General features: G+C 38.5%; 2 protein-coding genes and 2 pseudogenes across 4 annotated transcripts; all 4 read right to left on the minus strand.

The window, feature by feature from the left end:
• Positions 1 to 94: 94 nt before the first annotated feature.
• On the minus strand, positions 95 to 841 carry LOC120585214 (heterogeneous nuclear ribonucleoprotein A1-like). Its single transcript, XM_039841541.1, has one exon. The coding sequence runs from the start codon at positions 743 to 745 to the stop codon at positions 284 to 286; it is 462 nt and encodes a 153-aa protein (XP_039697475.1). The 5' UTR covers positions 746 to 841; the 3' UTR covers positions 95 to 283.
• Positions 842 to 898: 57 nt separating this feature from the next.
• On the minus strand, positions 899 to 999 carry LOC120585318 (uncharacterized; annotated as a pseudogene).
• Positions 1,000 to 6,275: 5,276 nt separating this feature from the next.
• Positions 6,276 to 18,645, minus strand: CTSS (cathepsin S). Of its 3 annotated transcripts, XM_039841536.1 has the most exons (9): positions 18,493 to 18,645; positions 17,296 to 17,422; positions 13,388 to 13,510; positions 12,454 to 12,603; positions 10,787 to 11,014; positions 9,515 to 9,680; positions 8,581 to 8,683; positions 6,803 to 6,925; positions 6,276 to 6,433 (listed from the first exon to the last, which is right to left on the minus strand). In XM_039841536.1, the coding sequence occupies exons 1-8, from the start codon at positions 18,516 to 18,518 to the stop codon at positions 6,826 to 6,828; spliced, it is 1,023 nt and encodes a 340-aa protein (XP_039697470.1). In that variant the 5' UTR covers positions 18,519 to 18,645; the 3' UTR covers positions 6,276 to 6,433; positions 6,803 to 6,825. The 3 variants fall into 3 exon arrangements, with proteins under 3 accessions (XP_039697470.1, XP_039697469.1, XP_039697471.1); XM_039841535.1 differs by lacking the exon at positions 6,276 to 6,433 and having other exon boundaries at positions 6,470 to 6,925; XM_039841537.1 differs by lacking the exons at positions 6,276 to 6,433; positions 17,296 to 17,422; positions 18,493 to 18,645 and adding an exon at positions 14,658 to 14,807 and having other exon boundaries at positions 6,470 to 6,925.
• LOC120585319 (uncharacterized) lies at positions 14,912 to 15,012 on the minus strand (annotated as a pseudogene).
• Positions 18,646 to 23,808: the final 5,163 nt, after the last annotated feature.

Consider the following 23,808-nt stretch of genomic DNA (forward strand, 5'->3'; position numbering starts at 1 on the left):
AATCAACAGCATGGGTGCAAAAAAATCGACATTAAAATCCTTTGTCGGAATGCTTTACACTTTGCACAGAAGGAAACTAAAATAACCTGTTATACAATTAGTCATAAGTACAGTCCTCGAGTCCTTTGCCCATGTACACACGAGTATTGTTTAAAACGTGTCTTCTTTGTAGCAGCCAGGCCCTGCCACCACTGTGCTTGGCTGAGTTCACGAATCTTTTGTAAACTGTAGCTTCCCTGTCACTTCTCTGGCTCTCCTCTCCTGCTAAGCTTTGTTTCCTGCCCTAGCTACTGCTGCCACCACAGCCACCTTGGTTCCGAGGTTTGGCAAAACACTGGCCTCCACCACCATAGGAGCCAGAGCTTCTGCCTCCAAGGTTTCCTCCTTCCATGGGTCCAAAATTTGAAGATTGGTTGTAATCACCAAAATCACTGTAGCTTCTGCCACCTCCAAAATTACCTCCATCATTACTAACTCCATTATAGCCACCCCCGCTGCCACCATGTCCTCCACCACCATGGCTGCCACCAAAGCCACCTCGACCACTGAAGTTTCTTCCACAACCAAAGCTGTCACTCCCACCAAAACCACCTGCATGACCACCACCGAAGTTTCCAGAACCACTTGGACCACTGGCTGGGTGAAGCACTGACCATCTCTCACTCAGGGCTTTCCTTCTTTCACAGTCGTGGCCGTTCACGGGGTGCTGTTTCTGAAGGACAGACTTGTCTAGAGTCATGGTCATCAGAGGTTACAAAAGCAAAGCCTCTCTTCTCGCCGTTGCCTTGGTCGGTCCTGATTTCAGTCATTTCAATTTCCCCATACTGTTCAAAATACTCTCCTGGGTGATATTCCTCTGTGTCATCTTCTTTCTTAGAGCAACTCAGCAAAATACAATGAAAATATGGAACACTTCATGAATTTGCATGTCATCCTTGTGCAGGGGCCGTGGGAGTCTTCTCTGTCGTTCCAATTTTAGCGTGTGCTGCCGACACGAGCACTCGCACGTCCTCGTTAACACCGCCAACAAAGCTCTTCTCACAGACAAGAGAGCACCAGGTCTTTGAGAGCCTTCTCTGGAGACAGTCCGCTTTGGCTCCACGGCCCTCCCATCCACCTTATGTGACCTTGTATTCACAGCTGTGTCCACCTCCTCCACGGTGGCATAAGTGAGAGACCCAAAGCCTCTGGAGCCCTGGCGTTTAGATCTCTCTCATCACCACACAGCCTCCCCGTTGCTCAGAACGGCTCCTCAGACTCTCATCAGTTGTTTCAAAGCTCAGACCCTCCAGGAAGAGCTTCGGGGGCTTTCGGGCTCTTTGAGAGGATCTGAGTTAGATGTGACGACTGCTGGAGTGGCGACTAACCATGCTTACTCTGCGGCATCCACCGACAGAAAGGAGTGATCTAACGAATGTATCTGCCCTCACTGTCTTACTTTTCTATCTTACTCTTACTTCTTCCAAGAACCTTGTGAGGAAGACACAAATATTACCTATGTTTTAGAAATGAGAAAATCGATTCTGGTAAAGTTGGTTGCCCCAATTCACAACTAATTTCAGTGTTGACAGAGGGAGAGTCATGACACCACCTAATGATGACATATTAAGTTTATGACATGGTGCTTCATATTAAATTTATTTTGAGTCATTAACAACTATAGAAAAAAACAGTAAAGAGAAAGTAAATACCCATCTGTGAATCATAGAATAATGCCGTAGAGGAGGAATAATTTCTCTGCTTTCTTTGGGTCTCTGGCTAAAATTAAGCTGATGGAAGACACTGGAGAAAAGCATACAAATTTTAATTGCATGTATTTTTACGTGGAAGTCTTCACAAGAAAAATGAAGACCCAAAGAGGTAGAATCGAATGCTTATATACTGAATTGGATAAAGTGTAGTAAACTGTGAAAATGTGACTAGGCAGAAGGGTTTGGGCTGCGGAAGTTAAAGGAGTGGAGAAGTGACTGGGAAGATAAAGCTTAGTTAACATTTGTACAGATTTATCTTGGCCTGGACTTCATGTCCTTGGTGATAAGACTGTCCCTTTCCTTCTGGTATAGGCAGGACCTCTTCACATGGGAGTTTCATCTCCTTTTCAGAAAAAGAAGGAAGATCAGAATGTCCTTCAATGTTTTTCAAGTGCCTTAACTCAAAATAAGCAATATGCCAGAGCAGCATATTTTAGGTGGTGTGTTCAGAGCTCCTTCGATGCAAATTACCAAATTAAGCAACTATATCACTGACTATAATTTGAAGATGAGAGTGGAGAAATGGGTGGTGTTGGTGCAAGTGATCTTAAACATCAACCACTATAATAGTATTTAGAGACCATTTAAAATTGATAAGTCAAAAAATAGCAATACAAACATATTAGAAACCTGAAGGTAAATACATACTAGAAGAAACAGCTGGAAGAATTATCACTGATTTAAAAATATTACTGATCTTTAACACAATTCGTTAAGAGAGCGGGACATAAGGGTTTTGCAGAAGAAACAGAACAACCTTCAGTTATGCCTGGTGTTAATGATAGTACCATTTGGAGGATGCCTCTGAATCGTTTAACAACAGCTACTAGATATGTTAGAGAACATAACATTTTTGCTGTCTAAACACTGGTAAATTCTTGGTTATATTACACAAGCGCTGCCAAGACGCACATATCTATATACTATGGATAAATTTTTAAGCAATTTATCATTTGCTGTTTGAAATTGTTGGAGAGGAAAAACTTTACTTTTTTAGGTTTAGTACTTGGAGGCCTGCAAATTAAACTGACAACAGACAGATTAGCAAGAGAGGAAAAAAAATAATTATGTACACATGCATAGGAATTCACAAAGAAATGTGACTCAAAGATGTGGTTAGAATTCAGAGTTTATATGCCATCTTAATTGGAGATGGGGAGAAGCAGAGGGACACTTATGGGAGAACAAATGATTTTTAGGAAAAATGAGATAGATGATAGTTTTATGACAGTATCTGCTTAGGTATATTCTTATCCAGGTGTTGATGTATGCTAACTTTTCATGTTTAGTGATAAAAGTCTCCCCTTGTGAAATTCCTCGGTGGGCGATTCATAACAGTTGAATTCTTTTTGGAGGCTTTGCTTTTAGGAAATAAGAGGAGCTGAGAAAAAGCGTCTTCCTGTAGCCATTGATTTTCAAATATCTTCAACTCAAAGTAATCCTTATGCCACTGTGGCATATTCTGGACCCCTTCAAAATTAATGCTAAAAAAATAACGTATGTTTAAGTTCCCTGTATATGCATAATAAATTCTAGGAAGATATACAAGAAACTAATAATAGTGGTTACTTCTAAAGAGGAGGGATCTGAGCCTATAGGGAAAGGGAGTGGGATGGAGATTTTTCATTCTTTAAACACATACACACACACACACACACACACACACACACACACAGATATATATATACACACACACACACACAGATATATACACACATATATTCACACATATATACACACATATGTAAAACCTCCTTTATTCACAGACTTCATTTTGTGAATTCGCCTAGTTACTAAAATTTATTTGTAATCCCCAAATCAATAATCAAGTCAGTACAGCCCTTTTGCAGTCATTTGCAGACATGTGTGGAGTGGCAAAAAGTTTGAGTCTTCCTACACATGCGTTCCTAGCAGAGGCTGACCAAGATGATGCTCTGCCTTCTTGTTTCACCTCTCATATTGTAAACCGCAGGAGCTGATTAGCTACCTGAATATTATAAAATTTTACTTCTTGTTTTATTAAAGCAATCTCACTAAATCCTTCTCTTAGTGAAGCAAAAAGGAGAAAGAAACAAGATCATTTCAAAGTATGGGCCTGGGAAGGGTAGGAAAGAGGCAGGAGAGGAGAGATAGTTTTGAATAATGGCTTCTGTTAGATTTTAACAGTTTTAAAACAGCTCCTAAAAAATATTAGATGTCCATTACTGTGAACAAACTATTAGGACATATTTTTACTTCTAAAACTTATAATGTGTTGGTCATTCATCTGTATTCATTCTTCCCTCATTCATTCTTTCAACAATAGCGACTACTTTGAGGCAAGCACTGTGCTATGTTCTAGGTACGATGTGGTAAACAAGAGTCATGATTTCTGCCCTCACTGAGCTTCCAATCTAATGAAGGCAAGAGATGTTATACAAATAAGCATATAAATACATATATAGTTACAATTTAACGTACGCTTATAAAAGAAAAACACCAGATTTAATGAGAAAGTCGAAGTGTAGAAACTTAATTTAGATGAGAGGGTGAGTCATGGAAGGCTCTCCAAGGAAATGCCATTTTGAATTACAACCAGAAGGTTGAATAGAAGTTACTAGAAGAGTTGGGAGTCGGGGAGTTTTCTGGGCAGAGAGAATAGCATTTCCCAAGGCCCTAAAGGAAGAAGTGCTTAAGAAACTGAAGGAAGGCTGGTATGGCCAGAGCCTAGCAAATGTGAAGAACTGACTCCAGATGAGATAGAAAAGCCAGGATATGCAAAACTTAATAGTCAATGTTTAGGAAATGGTATTTTATCTCAGATGTAGTGGGAGTTATTCAGTGGTTACAATTGGGAAAGATATTACGGAATTTATATTTTTAAATGATCACTCCGGCTATTGGTTGGAAAATTAAGTGAAGGTTGGGGGGTACATCTGCAAAGATACATTTGATTCATCTTAATTAATTATGTCCTATAAGGGTTGCTTTTATTTTTGTTTTTAAAGATAGACATGTTCTGATTAACATAGCTCCCTAGTAACTTAGAGTACACATATTTGAAACATCAAGATTCTCATTTAGAGAAGAGTAGGAGTAATTTTATTCAAAGGAATAATAATTCTCTTCATTTTTTTTACATGTATTTAATGGCATTGTCAAGTAGACTTCTCATTCTGGAATGCTTAAATTCTCTGTTTCTTTACCTTTATTTAGTTAAAAGTTTTGTCAACTTTTACTCTATGATGATTCCCAGATTTGCTCTTTATTTGTTTAAAAAAATTTTTTTCACAGCTGCTAAATTTGTCCAGGGTTTTATCACCTCACATATACACTTATTGTAATAACTTCTAGTTAATATCCTTTTTATTGTCTTCAAACATCCTGTATACAGGTTCCAGAATAAGTTTTTTCTTAAATTTCTTTCTTGTTTCAAAGTTTTTATTTTAAAAAGTTTTGTTTCCATAAGTTTGAAATTACTTATTGCTAATATTCCCCTTATGTTGGACAATAAAGATTTTTGTTAATTATTTCATTGCCCTACTTATTTAGTTCATGGTTTCTTTACCTGGGATCCGCAGATGCCTAGAGGACCCCTGGATAGAATTCAGAGAATTTGTGAATTTGTGTGGGGGCATCTTTATTTTCCCTAACCTCTAAATGAAAGATAGTATTTCCTTTAATTCTGAATGTAGTCCGTAAACCACAATATTAGCAATACTTGTAACTTTATCAACAAAAGAAAATTCAGATATTTTCATATCATATTATAGTTTTTACAGAGGAGAAACTCATGTTTTTGTTCCATTTACAGTGCTTGAAAAATTGTGGACAAAATAAAAACTAAAAAAAATCAACTAAATACTTTTTAACTATAATGTTTTTCTACATTTTTGATGATATATATTATGACCATGTATATATATATATATATATATTTTTAAGTTTATTGAGGTAACATTGGTTAATACAATTATATAATTTTCAGGTGTACATTATAATTTGACATCTGTATATTCTATTGTGTGTTTACCACCCAAAGTCCAGTTTCCTTCAGCTGCCATATATTTGATCCTTTTTACCCACTTCACCCTCCTCCTACCCCCTTATATTTGACTCCCTTTATGCCAAATTCTTTTTCTTTAAAATGTACTTTAAAAAGAGGGATACAGAGATAGTGAAATTAGTTTGAATTCAGTTAAAGGTATACTAATCACACCAACCCACACATTTTTTCCTGTGATAGACATGAACTTATGAAACTTAGAGTTCTTGTTGCCTTTTCCGAACCTGTCTACTAATCCAGAGCAGTGATGAGGAAGATCAATCTGAATTAGATGAAAATGAGTAAAGGAATATTAACTACTAAATATTGAAAGAAATTTAGTTTGGTTATTTTTTCAGGTTGACTTAATTATTTACCCCAAAAAAGTCCTGGCCGAATTGTTAAAGACTAGGTAAGATTAATCGAATTAGTTTATTAATTGTTGATCCCTAAAACAATTCTTCCAAAGTGTTTGAAAATACAATGTCTCTTAAGCATTTGTCTACTTTAATATCATTCATTTAAAATATTTTATTGAATCCTTTTATGTGCAAAGATACACTGTGAGCCACATTAATAGCTTAGTTTCTTCCACTGAAGTTGCCATAGCTCATCGCCAGCATACCACAATTTACATTCTCATGATTATAACAATAACCTAAGAATAAGAAAAGAATGGTATGTAATAATGGTACAAGGTTGAAAAGACAGGTATTTATTAAACATTTATATGCCGTCAAGTTACAAAAGGACATCAGGGGACTTAAAAAGACGTAGAGTATAAAATAAGACAATGATAAACATAACAGATTGTCTTAGGTTGACCAACTCTCATACAGTTATATCTACAGTAAATTATTAATTTTTACTTAGTAAACTTTGTTCCAAGATCTGCAAAGTTAAAAGTAGAAGAGTCAAACTATATATTCTGTTAGTACAGTAAATATACATTGATCATGACACATTTATGTCTACTGGATACAGCAGGTAAAATTAAGTGAAGAGAAAGTGTTTCATCTTTCTTAACCTGTTATAAAATGAAGAGATCCTCTAGATTTCTGGGTAAGATGGGTAACTGGCAATCCCACAGTGATTTCCACTATTTCTTGCCATCCGAATATATCCTTTGTCACCAAAGTTCAGGCCCCAGCTTTAGAGAAACAAATAACACAAAATTACAAATGATTACAATCAAATCACATTATCAACTTTCTATCTCTTAGATTGTTTTTCTCCTAAAGTGACTCTATATGAAGAGCTGTAAAACAACATAATATAATAATTTCCCCAGAGCTTTTAGGCAGTTTTCAAAGGATACTTTGGAAGGTTTTAGTGCTATACTTGATGAATAGACTTAATACTTAAGGAAAACAATATAAAGTCCATCCCACATCTTTAATCCTCTTTGTAAATATGCCTTATGCAGAAAAAGAGTATTATTATTGTTCCAAGGCTCCATCTCTAAATAGGATCATAGGTGGTGATTTCCTATCAAACTTAAATTCCTCTAGAGAATGTCAATTAAGAAATATTTTTGAGCGACTACTATGGAAAAGGCATAGGACAAGGAATTCTAAAGTAAGCAACAAAAAGTGCAGCTCTCAAACAGCTTTTTGACCCGGCAGTGGAGCTAAGATGAGACTTTCTCATAGTTAAAGCTGTCAAATGGAATATGCTACCTGGGGGGAGGTGAGCTCCCTGGCACTGGAAGCATTCAATCAGACTTGTCATAACTTGTCAGAGATGTTGCAGAGAGAATTCATGGGTCAGATAAAGGTTAAGGGGCTCAGTGGTTCTCTTACCTTTTTATTTCATGGACTCTGAGAATTTTTTTTAAATGTGCAGATTGACATAATTACCAATTTTTAAATTAGCAACAAAAAACGATGTACTCCTTAACATCACCATAATGTTGTAGAAGAAAGGACATTTCAAGAGCAAAAACAACACTTAAGAGGATATAATCTCTAATTTAAGGATATTCCTTCGAGTCAAATAAATTTAGATTTATGAAAGATTCGCCTAAATATTTTTTTCCCACTTTGCCACAGACTAGTGAAAAAAAAAAAAAAAAAAAGACAAAATTCTTGTGGGAGAAATGATTTCCAAAGTTCTTTATGATTCTGAGATTTTGTAATTATAGCAGGGACAGATATGAGGTAAAATTAGCTTGATTGGATCAGGAGGGGTCTAGGGCACATCCACAGTATCCACCTGGGTGACTTATTGTGTGGTGTTGCCATTTAGTGAGATGGGAAATTCTGGGGGAGGACAATATGGTGGAGAGGGTGCTGAATTCCTTGTACATGCTGAGTTTGAAGAAACTGAGATTCATGGCGGTAGACATGTCTAGATTAGTAAGTCTGAAATTCAGGGCAGAGGTCAGAGCTAGAGCTAGAGAACTGAAAGCCATTAGCAAGTAGGTTATAGCTAAAATCACAATGGAAGGATGGATGTACCTCAGAGAAATGTAGAATAAGAACAGTAATAGGTAAAGGATGGAGCCCTGGAGGGAAGACCAGCATTTGGGGGGCTAAACAGAGGAATAGGCATTCATTCATAAAGGAGACCGAGAAGGAATGATCAGAAGATTGTAGAAGATAAATCATGAAAACAAACGGCTGAAGGCAAAATAGGAAATGAAGAAATCGGGGTACCAAGTAATTTAAAATGTCACTGTATAAAAAGCTATAAATGTTATCGTGAATATCATGATTATCATCATCATAATCACATAAGCATTTGTCGGGGTTCCCTCTGATTCCTGATTTTAACTAAATATCCATTACAATACAAATATATCACCTGTTTTTCACAAGCCAGTAGTCTTTCCCATCAAGGTTACCATAGCCAACCACTAAGACACCATGATTCACTTTCAGAGTACAGGACTGGTCATAGTAGACACCTGAGAACACGATATGGGTGGAGAAAGAGTGAGTGGCACGTGACAACATTTGAAAACGCTGTTACCTTTATTAGACTGTTTCGCATATATGGCCAGATTAATTAAACTTTTAGGAACATATACTCCTATGTTTAAACTCAAGTTCATAATGCTTTGCCATCAGTACTGCATTTGTCAGTTTTCTTGCCAAGTCTGGCATCCATCCCAGTCATGGTTCCCTCAGAATCTTCTTTGACAAACTGCCACCTTTTCTTAATTATTTTTAACTTATATATAGTCAGTTTTGATATTTCTCTGTATATATTCCTAAATTGTTTGTTCTGTACATTTTTATCCTTTACTAGATTAAATGATCTTTAAGGTGAGGTTTCAAAAAAGATTATGGCCATCTACGTGGTCTTCTACGATGTGGCATCATTGGTGGGTGGCCTTGTTGTGCATGCCTGTGTGACACCTACAGTGCCCAGTGGCTGCAGAGGTTAGGGGCACGGGCTCTAGAATCAAGTGGCATGATTTCTCACCCCAGCTGACCACTTTCAGGTGGTGTGGCTTTGGGCAAGTTCACCTACCTAAGACTTAGTTTTTACATCTGTAAAATAGGGTTGTTATGAGGATTAAATGAGATAATGCATGGAAGAATTTATTATAGTACTTGGCGTGTAGTGTTAGTAAACTTTAGGAAGTATTACTTTACTAATTAGAACTGGCTATAAAATGGATATATGAAATGGAGGGTTCTGTTTAACCTAATCAAAACATTAGGGAAGGATAATATTCTTTCTTATAGTGCAAGGGCAGCATATAACGAGGATAATATATCTGAGTTTTTACCACTTCTGTAGAGGAAGAAAGAAGGATGGCTCGCATCTATAGCAACAGACACCGGTCCTTTATTGGCCACAGCTTCTTTCAAGGCCTCTTCACTGCCAAAAGGAAGTTCAGTGTACTTTGAACATGTGGCAGCTCGAAATTTTGAGTCATACTGGCACTTTCCATCCTGCAAAAAAAAAGTGTATAAATGTATAAATCAGATAAAGAAGCATACTCAATTTTCTTTATAAATCACCAATATCTTCATTCTGAATTTCAAATATGTATTTTTCCCTCATCTAGCTTTTTCAAGTGTCTAAGCTTCCTTCCTCTTTTTGAAAAAAAATCACATCTTCCAAACCCTAACATTTCCATGTTTCATTAGTAATAGAGAAAATACAGAACTATTCTATTGTTTTAAATTGTAAGCATCTTCATACATGCAAAAGTTGTGGGATAATGTCCCTCAGACTCTGGGGTGGATCGTGGGGGTATACTACATAAAGATCATAAACTCTAGACTAGAGCTTTAATACCTTTTTGATGATCTAATGTCTACAAGATGATCTGCAGTTTAAATGATGGTTTATAAAGACCAGATAATATGGAAACATTTAGAATATATTTCAAGTGGGAAAGGAGACGTTACCAACTATGCTTTTAAACAACTATGCTTTTAAAATGCTTAGTGGGAAAAAGAATTTGAAAGAAATAAACCAAAATTAGAGTGGTAAGGTTAGGAGGGTTTTGAGTGATTTTTAAAAATCCTTTTCTAAATATTCTGTAATATAGATACTTTACTATCATTCAGTAAAATATATAATGAACTTGCAAGGAGAGGATGAGAACATTATTTAGCTTTTCGGTAGATAGAAGAATGATGCGGTTGATGATCTGAGAATAAGGCTGAGCACGGGAGGCTGCAGGTCCACAACGTTTAAATACTGGGCGGATACAGAGAAAGAATTTTATGGAAGGTTTGCTGAAAATCCATTTTTAAGCATGAATTCTACCTGCTTGTTTAAAACCAATATGCCACTGATAAATTAAGAAGGTTACTGCGTAAGAAAGCGAACTCCAGAGAATTTACGAGTTCTTCATTAGGATTCTCGCACACATGACACTGTTTCTCAAGCGATTGGCTTGGTGGTGAGTTTAGTACAGTCAGTCAAGGGTAGCATCAGCACACATGACACTGTTTCTCAAGCGATTGGCTTGGTGGTGAGTTTAGTACAGTCAGTCAAGGGTAGCATCAGTTCACGGAGTAGCACAAAACGTTTGCTTGTGACACACCTTGGCTTTGTAGGGATAGGAAGCTTCTGAATCGATGCCGTTGTTGTCAATGATATATTGGAAAGCTCTTGTCATGAATCCACCATTGCAGCCTTTATTGCTGTATTTTTCAGTTGAGCAATCCACCAGATTCTGTGCACTCAGAGACACCAGCTTCCCTGTTTTCAGCTTCAGCTGTGCTTCCAGGGCCCCTACAGCACTGAAAGCCCAGCAAGCACCACAGGAACCCTGAAGCCGAGAAAGAGTCACAAAGGCGATCACAGAAACTCAGTAGGAACAACACAAACTAGGCAACACCCAACATGTCAGCCCTGCTGGGAACAGCGCCCCCTACTACCATTTCCTCTTCTAGACAATGGAACTGAAGACTAAATACTTGATTGTTCTCTGTCCAGCCTCGATAAAGATTTGCAAGGGCTGAGCTTAGCATGATTTCCATATTCAAATATATTAAGAAACTTCTTACTAAGCATGTACAAAATCCCAGCTATCTTCACCCATAAGGAAGGGAGATAGATGCCTACAGTAAAATGATTGTGAGAGGAGCTGGGATGATTCACTTGACCTAAAATACTCTTCCTCCTGCCAAATGATGCCTGAAACATAAGGTTAAATTTGCTTTTAGCTTCAGAATTTTTTGACCAAAAGATATTTTACAAACAGAAAAACACAAAGCTGCTTTTAGCTAAAAAGGTGCAGAGGGCCCGGAGCCCTATCAGAACTGCTCTCTCTCCTCCTCTCACCCCACCTTGCTTTCTACCCAAAGGAAGCAAATTCAATTTGCTTTTGGTTAAAGCAAAATTACCCATCACCCATTAAAATGCAAGCATCCAGGGAAAGAAGTTTATTAAATTATTTATAGTCGGCACCTAGATATGTAGTTTATTGGGTCTTCCGAAACTTATATTTAAGAGGAGCTCCAGTAATAAGCCCAAAACTAGTTGAAAGAAAAGTATCTAGGTGGAAGGAGATTAGAAGTATCGTTCACTTCGTAACGTTTATGTTCTTCATCGGTCACAAGCTGGGGCAGCAGCTCGGCATATGCCGATTCTTCTCCCTCAGCCTCCTGGCCTCTAAGGCGGGCCATGTGTGTTACCCTTAGTTACCCCTAACTAATTTAGGATTTTTGTAGTTTTTTTTTTTTAATAGGCAAACTAAAGAAATACAAAAACATAGGAACAAATTTATAAAGCCCGTATTTCTTATTTTAATGCAAGCCTAGCCATGAATTAACTTGACTGGTACAATTTATAGGCCACTCTGAGTTCTAATTCCTTCCTTGCCTTCAAACCCGAATTTCATTAGTGAGATGGAGGGAGAAACTTCCTGATCAATATTCTCTCACATATAATAACTGTTTCTCAAGCAGTTGGCTTGGTGGAGGGTCCATTGCAGTGGACGGATAGCAGGCACATGGAAAGTTAGCTCAGTTCACAGTTTTTGTCTAATGTGGTTCTAACCATTGGTTTCTAAGCATTGTGGGGAGTACAAATCAAGTGTGATGTGTGCTCCTTGCCCTCAGAGAGCTTACAATTCGGTTGGGAAAACAAGGATAACAAAAATAATTAGAAAGTAACATAAGGGAGATTCACTGCCAAATTAGGTAGCTAGACTAAGTAAAGAAGAGAGAGCTCTGCCTGGGGTGGAGGCTGGGATGAGACACTCACCTGGTATTTCACCTCAGTAACACACCCCTTGTCTCTCCAGTCCAGAGAATCAGGCAATTTCTGATTAGGGTTTGACTTGTAAGTGACATTTCTCTGCCATTCACTGGGAACTGTCAGGGAACCCATCAAAGACATCACTTCTTCACTGGTCTACAAGGCATACAAGGCAAATACATATTTATGTTCCTTCTTTCAGTTTTATCTTACTTTTCAATATCCTTATTCAATTAACAACAGTGAAAAACCAGTGGTAGTTATGACCAACATAGGTACTGCTAACCATCTGGTAGCTGAATTATCTTTGCATTAGCATCCCAATTAGGCATTGGGAAGGAGAAAAAGAAAATGGTAAAAACTAGAGGGTGTTGGTTCAAAGCAAGGCAGAATTTTATAAAAGGGCTTTATAAAAAGTGGACTGAACTGATTTTCCTTGTGAAAAAGAGTTACAAAGGAGATGCCTGCATTTAATTAGGAATTTAATCTACCTACGATGTTCCCTTCTAAGGGGTACTGTGATTCTTAATTTTGGCCACAGTGGTAAAGGTTGGTAGGGTAGGATAGAATCTAAAAACTAATGGGAGATTATTTGTGATGTTAAATACCCACGCTCCCCCATTGCCAATTTAGACTTACATAAGTATGGTAGCTCTTAAAGATTGTGAGTAGTCTTTAGACAATGGTTTCTAGAATTAATAAATAAAAGCGATAGTAGTCTGTGAGTTTAAAATGTTCCTCTAAAGAAGGGATTTGTTAAGGAAAATAGTCACAGTAGGACTAAAGGAATCTACAAATGCTTGCTTTTAAATTCTACATTTTTCTAACTTTATACACATAGAGACAGTTCTCCTTTCTTGTTTACCTTCAAAAGGCCTTTGGAGAGAAAGAAGTCATGCTTTCCTACAGGCAAAAGCAGGGTTGTTTGTCATTTACCTACCATGTCTCCCAGGTGGTTCATGCCGAGGTCATATGAGTGCATTCCCATTGAATGCTCCAGGTTGTGAAGCATCACAAACTTTAGGTTTTTTTCCCAGATGAGACGCCGTGCCATTTCTTCAATCTAAAATATAAGGAAAAAGAACATAGTCATACTGAATCCTGCTTAATAAGAGTTCAATAATGAAAATAGACCAAATGTGGATCTCTCCGGTAGCATGCAAATAAATGAATATATTTTATATAACTGGTAAGATTTCATATTAATCTTAATTCTTGCTCTTAATTGCTTTGATGGTGATTAATATTATTTTATGATATACATAATGAACTTCCTTAGTGTGCTAAAAAGTGTTTTTTAAAAACTGCCATTTGCTGAAGTATACCATTTGTAGGTGATAAACTCACTTAATCTTTACAGGCCTTTTTAAAAGGTCCTCTTTTGCCATCAGTCTTGAAAAATTGTTTAGCTGATTGTAAATTTCTAGCTATTTCTCTTCAGTTATTTAAAGATATTTCTCCATCGTCTTCTGGTATCTATTATTGCAGATGTCAGTCTAATTGTACCTCTGTTTCTTTTTAAAGACATATATTCAACGTCATGATCAGACTGTTACAATTAGCAATCAACGGCATGGGTGCAAAAAAATCGACATTAAAACCCTTTGTCGGAATGCTTTACACTTTGCACAGAATGGAAACTAAAATAACCTGTTATACAATTAGTCATAAGTACAGTCCTCGAGTCCTTTGCCCATGTACACACGAGTATTGTTTAAAACGTGTCTTCTTTGTAGCAGCCAGGCCCTGCCACCACTGTGCTTGGCTGAGTTCACGAATCTTTTGTAAACTGTAGCTTCCCTGTCACTTCTCTGGCTCTCCTCTCCTGCTAAGCTTTGTTTCCTGCCCTAGCTACTGCTGCCACCACAGCCACCTTGGTTCCGAAGTTTGGCAAAACACTGGCCTCCACCACCATAGGAGCCAGAGCTTCTGCCTCCAAGGTTTCCTCCTTCCATGGGTCTAAAATTTGAAGATTGGTTGTAATCACCAAAATCACTGTAGCTTCTGCCACCTCCAAAATTACCTCCATCATTACTAACTCCATTATAGCCACCCCCGCTGCCACCATGTCCTCCACCACCATGGCTGCCACCAAAGCCACCTCGACCACTGAAGTTTCCTCCACAACCAAAGCTGTCACTCCCACCAAAACCACCTCCACGACCACCACCGAAGAACCACTTGGACCACTGGCTGGGTGAAGCACTGACCATCTCTCACTCAGGGCTTTCCTTCTTTCACAGTCGTGGCCGTTCACGGGGTGCTGTTTCTGAAGGACAGACTTGTCTAGAGTCATGGTCATCAGAGGTTACAAAAGCAAAGCCTCTCTTCTCGCCGTTGCCTTGGTCGGTCCTGATTTCAGTCATTTCAATTTCCCCACACTGTTCAAAATACTCTCCTGGGTGATGTTCCTCCGTGTCATCTTCTTCTTCTTCTATCTTAGAGCAACTCAGCAAAATACAATGAAAATACGGGACACTTCATGAATTTGCATGTCATCCTTGTGCAGGGGCCGTGGGAGTCTTCTCTGTCGTTCCAATTTTAGCGTGTGCTGCCGACACGAGCACTCGCACGTCCTCGTTAACACCGCCAACAAAGCTCTTCTCACAGTCAAGAGAGCACCAGGTCTTTGAGAGCCTTCTCTGGAGACAGTCCGCTTTGGCTCCACGGCCCTCCCATCCACCTTATGTGGCCTTGTATTCACGGCTGCGTCCACCTCCTCCACGGTGGCATAAGTGAGAGACCCAAAGCCTCTGGAGCCCTGGCGTTTAGATCTCTCTCATCACCACACAGTCTGTGAGTGCTCCCCGTTGCTCAGAACGGCTCCTCAGACTCTCATCAGTTGTTTCAAAGCTCAGACCCTCCAGGAAGAGCTTCCGCGGCTTTCGGGCTCATTGGGAGACTGACTTAGACAAGATGACCATGGGGTTGGAAGGCGGGGACTTCAATGATGCTTACTCGGTGGCTTCCCCGACGGGCTGTACCTCTGTTTTTAACTCTGGTAACTTTTGTGATTTTCTCTTTCTCTTCACAGATCTGGGTGTGGGGTTCTTTGTTTTCCTTTCTTGGGTACTGCTGATTGAAGGACTCAGGACCTTTTTTTTCATATCTGGAAAATTCTCAACCAGTTATTTCTTCAAATATTGCTTCTCTACCATTCTATCTAATTCTCTTCTTCAGAAGCTCCATTCAGATGTATCTCGGAGCCTCAAACTCTCCTTCAGCCCCTCTACTTGCACTGTCACAGTTTTTCCCTTTTATCTCTGGGTGATGCTTCACTCTGTCTACCAGATTGCTGATTCTGTCCAACTCTTAACATGTCTGGCGTTTATATCCCTTTTATCAGCTTCTCATTTCAATGATTACATTTTTTTATTTCCAACATTTCCAATTGGATTTCTAGTTTATTTCACGATTTCTTGTTCATTTGTATGGATAGTACTCTGTTATGTATAGTTTTATTTTAAAATTATTTTCGGTTCTATTATTTTAATTTTATCCAGAGTGAATCTATAATTCGCCTGTTGATTTTGTTGCCCTCCCAGAGCTTCATTTACATAAAATCCACGTGCATAGAACACAATGTTCACAGTGCCACCTAGAATTGCAGACCCTCTCCCCAGCCCCCAGGGCCGTGGCTTCCAACAGCAGCTGCCCGGCGAGCAGCCAGCATCCACTCTTTGCTGCCTGATTTCATTGTGGTGTAGAGCCCAGGCCCAGACCCTGGTCCCAGGGAGCAAGTCCAGATGCAGCCTTCTCCCCCTTGGAGCGAGGCTTCACTGTCACCCCAGTACTGGACACGGACAGACAGATCCCAAACCACTACAGGGGAGATACTGGAATAAAGAAAAATAAATCGAATGAAGTACAGGAAAGGAAAAAAATGAACTTTCATGTAAATAAAGTTAGGATAAATTGAATAAATAAAAGTAGGACACTAATCAAAAGTCATTTTCATTCCTCCTCAGGGACCGAAATCATTAAAAAGAAAGAGCTTTCGTTTAACCAGACATAGTACTCCTTGCACTTCTAATTCTAGTAGACTTTGAAATTAGAGGTCTGAGCTAAAAGGGGAGTAGGTGAGAGTGAAGCTCATCGCCACTAAAAAAACAACTCAGAGTGCACGTCTTACTCAAAAGTTTCATTTCTATACAAAAATAATACATCAAATAAATAAAAACATAATGTTTGCTTACAAACTCAGAAATATTATGCAGTTATAGGATTTAGTTGTTTGAATCACTAGGGTTCAAATCTTAAAATCAATAAGTATGCTCTGAAATAAAAACAAAAGTAGGAAGTAGGAAGTGAGCGTCGTGAATCTGCATCTGGTGGCACTTTTGTGCCAGGGACTGGAATCAGGGCTCTTTGTCCCCGAAACACGTACTCTTTTCCCCTTGGCCTGAGACTTTCATGCCAGTTACCTACTTTGCTTGTTTCTTGGCTTCTATCACCTTTCTGCTCAAATGTCACTTATATGTGAAGCGTTCCCTGACCATTGTCATATATAGAGAATAATGACTCCCAGCCTCTCACAGCCATCACCCAGGGCCCTTCCTACCCCCGTATCTTGCTTTATTTTCTCTACTTCACTTATCACCGTCTAACATGCTATATATCTGCTCATTTATTTACTTATTTCCTGTCTCCCTTACTAGGATATAAGCTCTATAAAAACAGGAACCTCGTTTTGTTTCCTGCTGTATCTCTAGCACCAAGAACAGAATCTGGCAAGAAATGAGAGCGTAACATTTACTGAAGACACTGTTTAGAAGAATGTAATTTGAAAGGCGGAAGGTGTAGGGTACTAGAGTAAAACCAAACCGCCCGCGTGAGGACCTCACCGACCTTTTCCCTGTAGTGCTTGCTGTAAGTCTTCTTCCAGAGGTCCCAGTGGCGATCCAGCGTGGGGTCCCTCTGCAGCTGCGCCACCGCTGCGGAGCACCCCAGGAGCACGCAAGCCAGCCATTTCATTCTGTTAAAAGAAAGGCCGCACAGGAAGAGTAGCTATTAGCTGCATATCTGTGACTGTATTTTTTTACAACTCAAAGTCTATCAAAGGGACAAGATATTATAAGTCAGAATATACAGGAAATTTTGGGGATATATACAGGGAGTAACTGCAGACTTATGTCTGAAATATCACTGCTAATGCTTAGGAACTCTTTAAAGCATGATTTTCAGAAATGTCCCAATATCTGGTACCAAACTTACATCCAAGGACCTCACTGGGGGTCACTGGGGGGAGGGAAGCAGAGACTTTCCAGGATTTGCCACAAACCTAATCAAGGAAAAATCCTCTTTCCTCCTCCGAAATACCTGCACACACACACACACGCACACACACACACGCACACACGTATCACACACACACACCTACATATATCATCATTAAAAACACACATGCGCTTACATCGCGCACACTGCGTAACACGTACTCACACACACACACATACATATATCATCCTTAAAAACAAGGCAAACTTTTGAAAAATCACTTCTTCATAATTTTTGAATGCATGACTTCTTAACTGGACTGTTTAAATATCCACAACATTTAGAGGTGGTTAAAAGACAAACCCCCATGTATTGCTTTCACATCCATTTTTTTTTAACTTTCTTCCTCAACAGTCAAAACATCTATTACAAATAAGGACGCATTTAACTACTTTTGAAAATACAACTCTTGTATTTAATACAAAAAGACTTTAACAGAAATTTAGTGACTAGCCCTCCTTCAAACTGGATTCTACTTTCTTTTCTGTTTCTTTTTCATTCAAAATAACTGGAATGGTAACCATGTAAATCTTCAAATTATATTCCAAAGAAAACTGGGTTTCGGCCTCAGGCTTATCTGTTCAAGCACACAGTAACTTTTCAAAAACAGATTTTTATTTTTAGTCAAAAAAATAAGAGGCAAATCGAGCGACGTCATTTGTTACTTACTTCCTGAAACCAAAGATTTAAAACCTGGCAGGCAGAGCAAGCTAAACACACAAAGGGTTTAAAGACCAAATGGGAGAAAAAAAAGTGGGCAATACTTACATGCTAGAAACAGCAGGTGCTCCCATACTAGGAGTGCTTGAAGGTGGGTCCTCTCTAAAGGTTCAAAGCCAGCAAAGTGACTTCAGCTACATTGACTTTATGGAGAAATTAGAACTTGTCACATGAGGTATCCACAATGAGGAAGTGAACTTTCATTTCAGTTTCATTTGAAATTTGACCCGATCAGCTGTCTCCTGCCCTCTCTCTCTGGTTTTAGAGACAAAGTGGGTACTCTGAGCATCAAGAAAAAGCCCCCAGTACAACCAATTCAGCAACATAAGAGCAGTACAAGTTTTTTCCCTTTAATCCCTCTCCATTCTGATAACTCATTTTACCTAAAAACATCAACTTTCAGATGGAAAAATTTAGTTATGAAGAGATTAGGAAATCCCAGCTTCCTCCAAGATTTCCTAGGAAAACCCATCTTACTCCTTTTAACATAACTCATCCATAATTCACTATTGTCTAATTCTCACCCAGCTATTCCTTGATTTATCAATTCAAAATAGCTTTATTGATAGTAATATATGTTAGTATATCTGTGGAAGAAAAGATACACCTATGCACAGCTAACTGCCGAGTGGATACCTGGGTGGAAGTGGGGCCAGGATGAATGAGCATTTTTTACAACTTGCATTTTCCTAATTACTAATGAGGTTTGTTGAACATCTTTTCACACATTTATTGACCATTCGAGGTTGCCGTGAAATGGTTGTTCATATCTTTTGTTCATTTTTCTATTATATTGTTGCTTTTTAAAAGTGATTTGTAGGGTTTGTTTCTTGTTTTTTGTTTTATGTTCTGGCTACTAATCTTTGACAGTTATGTACACTAAAAATGTCTTCCCTCTGTTTTTCCCTTGTCTTTTACCCTGGCTTATACTGACTTTTTCTATACGAAATTTTAAAATGTTGATGTAGAAAGTTATTCGACTTTTACTTTATGGGCTATGTGTCTGTCTCATTTAAGAAAGTTTTGTGTCTTATTTAAGAAGATTTTCTTGATTCCAATATAATAAAAGTACATTCATTTAATTCTCATAGTTCTAGAGTGTATATTTTTTCCCTTTCAGAGTTGTTGCTTTGGGGTCTTTATTTCCTCTGGAATTTAGTTTTATGTATGATATGAGGCAGGGAGCTTACTTTATTTGTTTTCTCATTTTGATGGGAAACTTCTATTGTATCCCAAATTCCCGCGTATCCATGAGTCAGTTTCTGAGCTCACTGAGCTGTTTTTTACCCACTGCTCCTTCAGTACCACATGGTTTAATTAAAACGGCTCTGTCCATGTCCCACTATCTAGCGGGACAAGTCACCCTGTCATTCCTGTGTTCGTTCCTCTTTTTCAAAGCTGTCTTAGCATTCTGTACATGTTAACGTTTCCATGTGAGTTTGTTAAATCAGCTAATCAAGTTTCCTGGAAAATTCCGTCAGTTTTTATTTGAACTGATATATTTATAATTATATTGACTTGCTATGTATATATAATTATACATATATACATATGTGGGGAGACTCGACATCATTACAGGGTGAATCGTCTCATCTGTAGTGGACATTTTCCTGTTCCCAGATTATTTTGAAGTAAATCCTAGAAATCATATTATTTCATATGTAAATAGTCTGGTGTGTATCTCTAAAAGATAAAGACTCTTAAATATAACCACAATACCATGATCACATCTAACATAAAAACAATTTCTTAATTTCATCAAACATTATTTCAGTATTCACGTTTTCCTATCTTACACATTTTTAAAAATAGTTTGAATTGAGATCCAAATAAGGTCCATACATTACAAAACCATCGAGTGATTTTTGTATCGTTATAAATTTATGGATTTAACCATATATGTTTCAATCCGCTGCAGTTTTGTCTTTATTGATATTCATATTGTCCCATATTTGGTCAATGGGAACTTACTCACATTGGCTCCTGAGTCAATTTGGGGAAACAAGGGCTGGGTCTCACAAGGTAGATTGGAAAGGTGTTTTTCCAAGATTGTGACCAGAAGAAATTAAGAAGAAAGCTATTGTGGGACTCTCAATTACCTCGGGTTGTCTTTTTCTCTGTCCTTTTACACATCTGATATCATACCTAAATTTTCACCTGTAGCTTTGCTGCTGTACATGTATTTGTACCCCCAGACATAAATAGTTCAATTTCCTTAATGAGGAAATGTGCATAAAAACAAATCTCTTTCAACAAGATGAAAACTACACAACTATTTTGAGAAGGCTCCATGGGTTTTCTCAGTCATCGTTTCTCTGCCTTACAGGGTGCATAAACCTACACTCAGTACAGAGTATGAACATGGTAATTGGGCAACAGATAACATCTGCCTTCACCACTTCTGGCTGTTGCCTAAATGAGACTTAGAGAGGCTCGTTCAGGGTCCACGTGGAAGTAAGTGGTGGAATTAAAACTCGAAGTCCACGCTTTCCAATACCCCTTACTGCTCGGACTAGATATTGCGTTTCATACTAGGCTGGAGCAGTAGTGGCCTGGAGCTGGCTCTTCCTGGTACTGGCTCACAGGAACTACGTGTTTTTCCTAACTCCACCTTCAGTGGAATTACACTGGTAGCTTGAAATTGGCCATTATGGGAAAAATAAACAAGCTCTACAAATCAGGGTTTTTTTTCAGCCCCTTTTTCTGGAAAGCCAGCTAAACACTAGCATACAGCTGGGCTGGCCTGACTCAGAAGTCATTGACTATGCTTATTTTGAGTTCCTTTCTCTTTGAATCTTTCTTATTTTGTTCAAGACTTGCATTATAAGAAGTTGTGATACCGGCCTGAATTAGTATAGTTCCCAGTTTCAGATTTCAGAGTCATAAAGTTTGAAGAAAATATTAGAGGGCCGACTTAGCGTTGCTATCTTTTTAGTTTGTCAAATTTGGACATTTAAAATTAGTATATACATTCATTATCATTTCAAAATTGAAGGAGTATTTCAATACCAAGAAAAGGGTAGGAAGGAAATAATCTCCGAATTTAGAAGTTGAATTTATGTAGTTTTATGAAAAACCCACTCTACTGTCTATATTTTAATCATTTAACTGAAGACTAATGAAAATATTGTCAAGGACAAAGATCCCACAGGACAGGGATTTTTTTTTTTCCCCAAAAAATGTATCTCAAGCACCTAGAATAATATCTGGCATGTAGTAAGTACTCAGCTAACATTTAATGAAAAGAATCAAGGACTTGCACTAATCTGAAGACCAAAGTTTGGCCACCACTGTTGCAAGCTACCCAAGTTGGTATCTTGGATGGAAGTCAGCTAACATATTTGAAGCATTTAAGGAGATATGAAAGGGGAGGGGGAAAGCACGATTCCTATCTTAGGTTGCTAAAATCTGTTTGGGAGGTATAGAAGATACATGCCTAAAGATGACTTAATATCAAATTGGATGCTCCAGACTTTTAAGACAACTAAGTAGTTCTTTGTTTAAGGTATTAGAAATGACTTTGCTAGAAATTGGAGAACCTTTCCATGCTTCACTACTTTCCCCTAGGAATCAAGAGTACCCATGAGACTGAAAGCTTGCAAAGATATGATGAAAGGGGTAGGATTCGGAAACTTCCATTTACTGTAATTCTATTGTCAGGGACATTTGAGAACATCACCTGCAGCTGCATCTATGAGGTGGTGGTAGCAGCAGTAACCCTTTTCTGTAGATGAGGAAACGGCACCAAGGGAGGCAGGGCTGGGATCATTGTGGAGTAAGCGGTGGAAGTCAGGGCACTGTGCAACAAACGCTAGAAACAGGAAACATGAGCTCAGAGCTCCAGTAAGTGATCAACTCTCCTTAAAGCCATTTCTCCTTTTCATATCCTGCCGGATTTGGTAAATCAACAGGATATGATTTGCCAGTGATTTGAGGGGGAAGGGAGGAGGGTGCTAGGTGCTCATAATCATTAGTAATAAGATAAGGCAGAGGATGTGAAAACACCTAAGGTGGTGTTAAGATTGAAGATAAATGACACTTGCTTCCTTTTATTTATAAAGTTCAAGTGCAAGCCCAGTAATAGCCTTCTTCAGTAAAGGGTGTTTTTGAGTCTATAGACAGGCAGATTCCAGCCTGCAGAAGACTGTGTTCTAAGTCATGGAAGGAGGGTGTTTAGAACCAGGAACACTCCAAAAGAAGCATAAAATAGTGATTAGTTTCTTAGACAAGCCAACAAAAGCCTATCTAACCCATAATGTAACTGAAAAGCTATACTTATGCAAGAAATACTACAGTAAACGTAACAGACGACTTCAATTACGCTCATCCCAGGAGCTCCTAAGACTGCGCCTCCGTAGACTGAGTCTTAGATTGGAATTTTGTTCTCATTCATTAATAGCAGCGATAGAAAACTCTTATATAGTGGACACTCTGGCCAGGCACTGTTCCAAACACCTTACATGTATGAACTCACTCAATCATCACAATCATCCTGTAAGGTGTGATTATTTTCCATATTTTATAAGTCCCTAGCCTGAGCCCAAGCTTACTGCTAGTGAATGGAGGAGGCAGGATTAGAACTGGGCAGTGTGGCTCCAGAGCTGGTTCTCTTAACTGCTTTAATATGTTGCTTTCAGTGAAATGTAATTGGCTTTTATCAGATTGATCTTTGTCTCCATGAGAGAGAAGAGAGTACTTGATGCTGGAAGGTGTTGCTGTGGCAGGCGACAGTGCACTTCTTAAGCTAACATAGAGCCTGGCAGAGGAGGTGCTCAGAAAATGTTTTTTGTTTGAACGAAAGTGATAAATTATTATTATTTTGACCAGGATTTTAGGGAGTTTAGGGATTCATTTTTGTAAGTCTGTGATAGCCGGAGTGATAAATTATTGTGAGGAAGATCCAGATGGAATTTTCTGCTGAGTCTGGGGAGGCGCTGCCCTCCCCTGATTACCTATCTCCCCATCACACTCCCCACGGCGGTACTACTCGAGGTCTTCACCTGTTCCAGTAAATTCTCACTGCCTTGTTTGGTCCCTGAGGGCCTCAAGTAGATATTTATTATATTTTTCTAGTCTTTCTCTTTGTCTTCAGTGGCAGGGCAGGGCAGGCCTGGAAGAGCAGATCCCCGATGCGCTCCTGTTTTCACTCCCCACTACCTCTAGAGCAGCGCTTTCCACCAGAAATACCATGCAAGCCACGCTGCCATGTTTCATTCTCTAGCGGCCATGTTTTAAAAGTAAAAAAACCCCAAACAATAGAACAGATAAAATTTAAGAGTATATTCATTTAATTCAATATATTCAAAATACTGTCATTTTAATATGTAATCAAGAAATTATCACGATTCTTTTTTGTGTGTGTAC

Source organism: Pteropus medius, unplaced genomic scaffold (genome assembly GCF_902729225.1).
Source record: "Pteropus medius unplaced genomic scaffold, Ma_sr-lr_union100, whole genome shotgun sequence".
NCBI lineage: Eukaryota > Metazoa > Chordata > Mammalia > Chiroptera > Pteropodidae > Pteropus > Pteropus medius.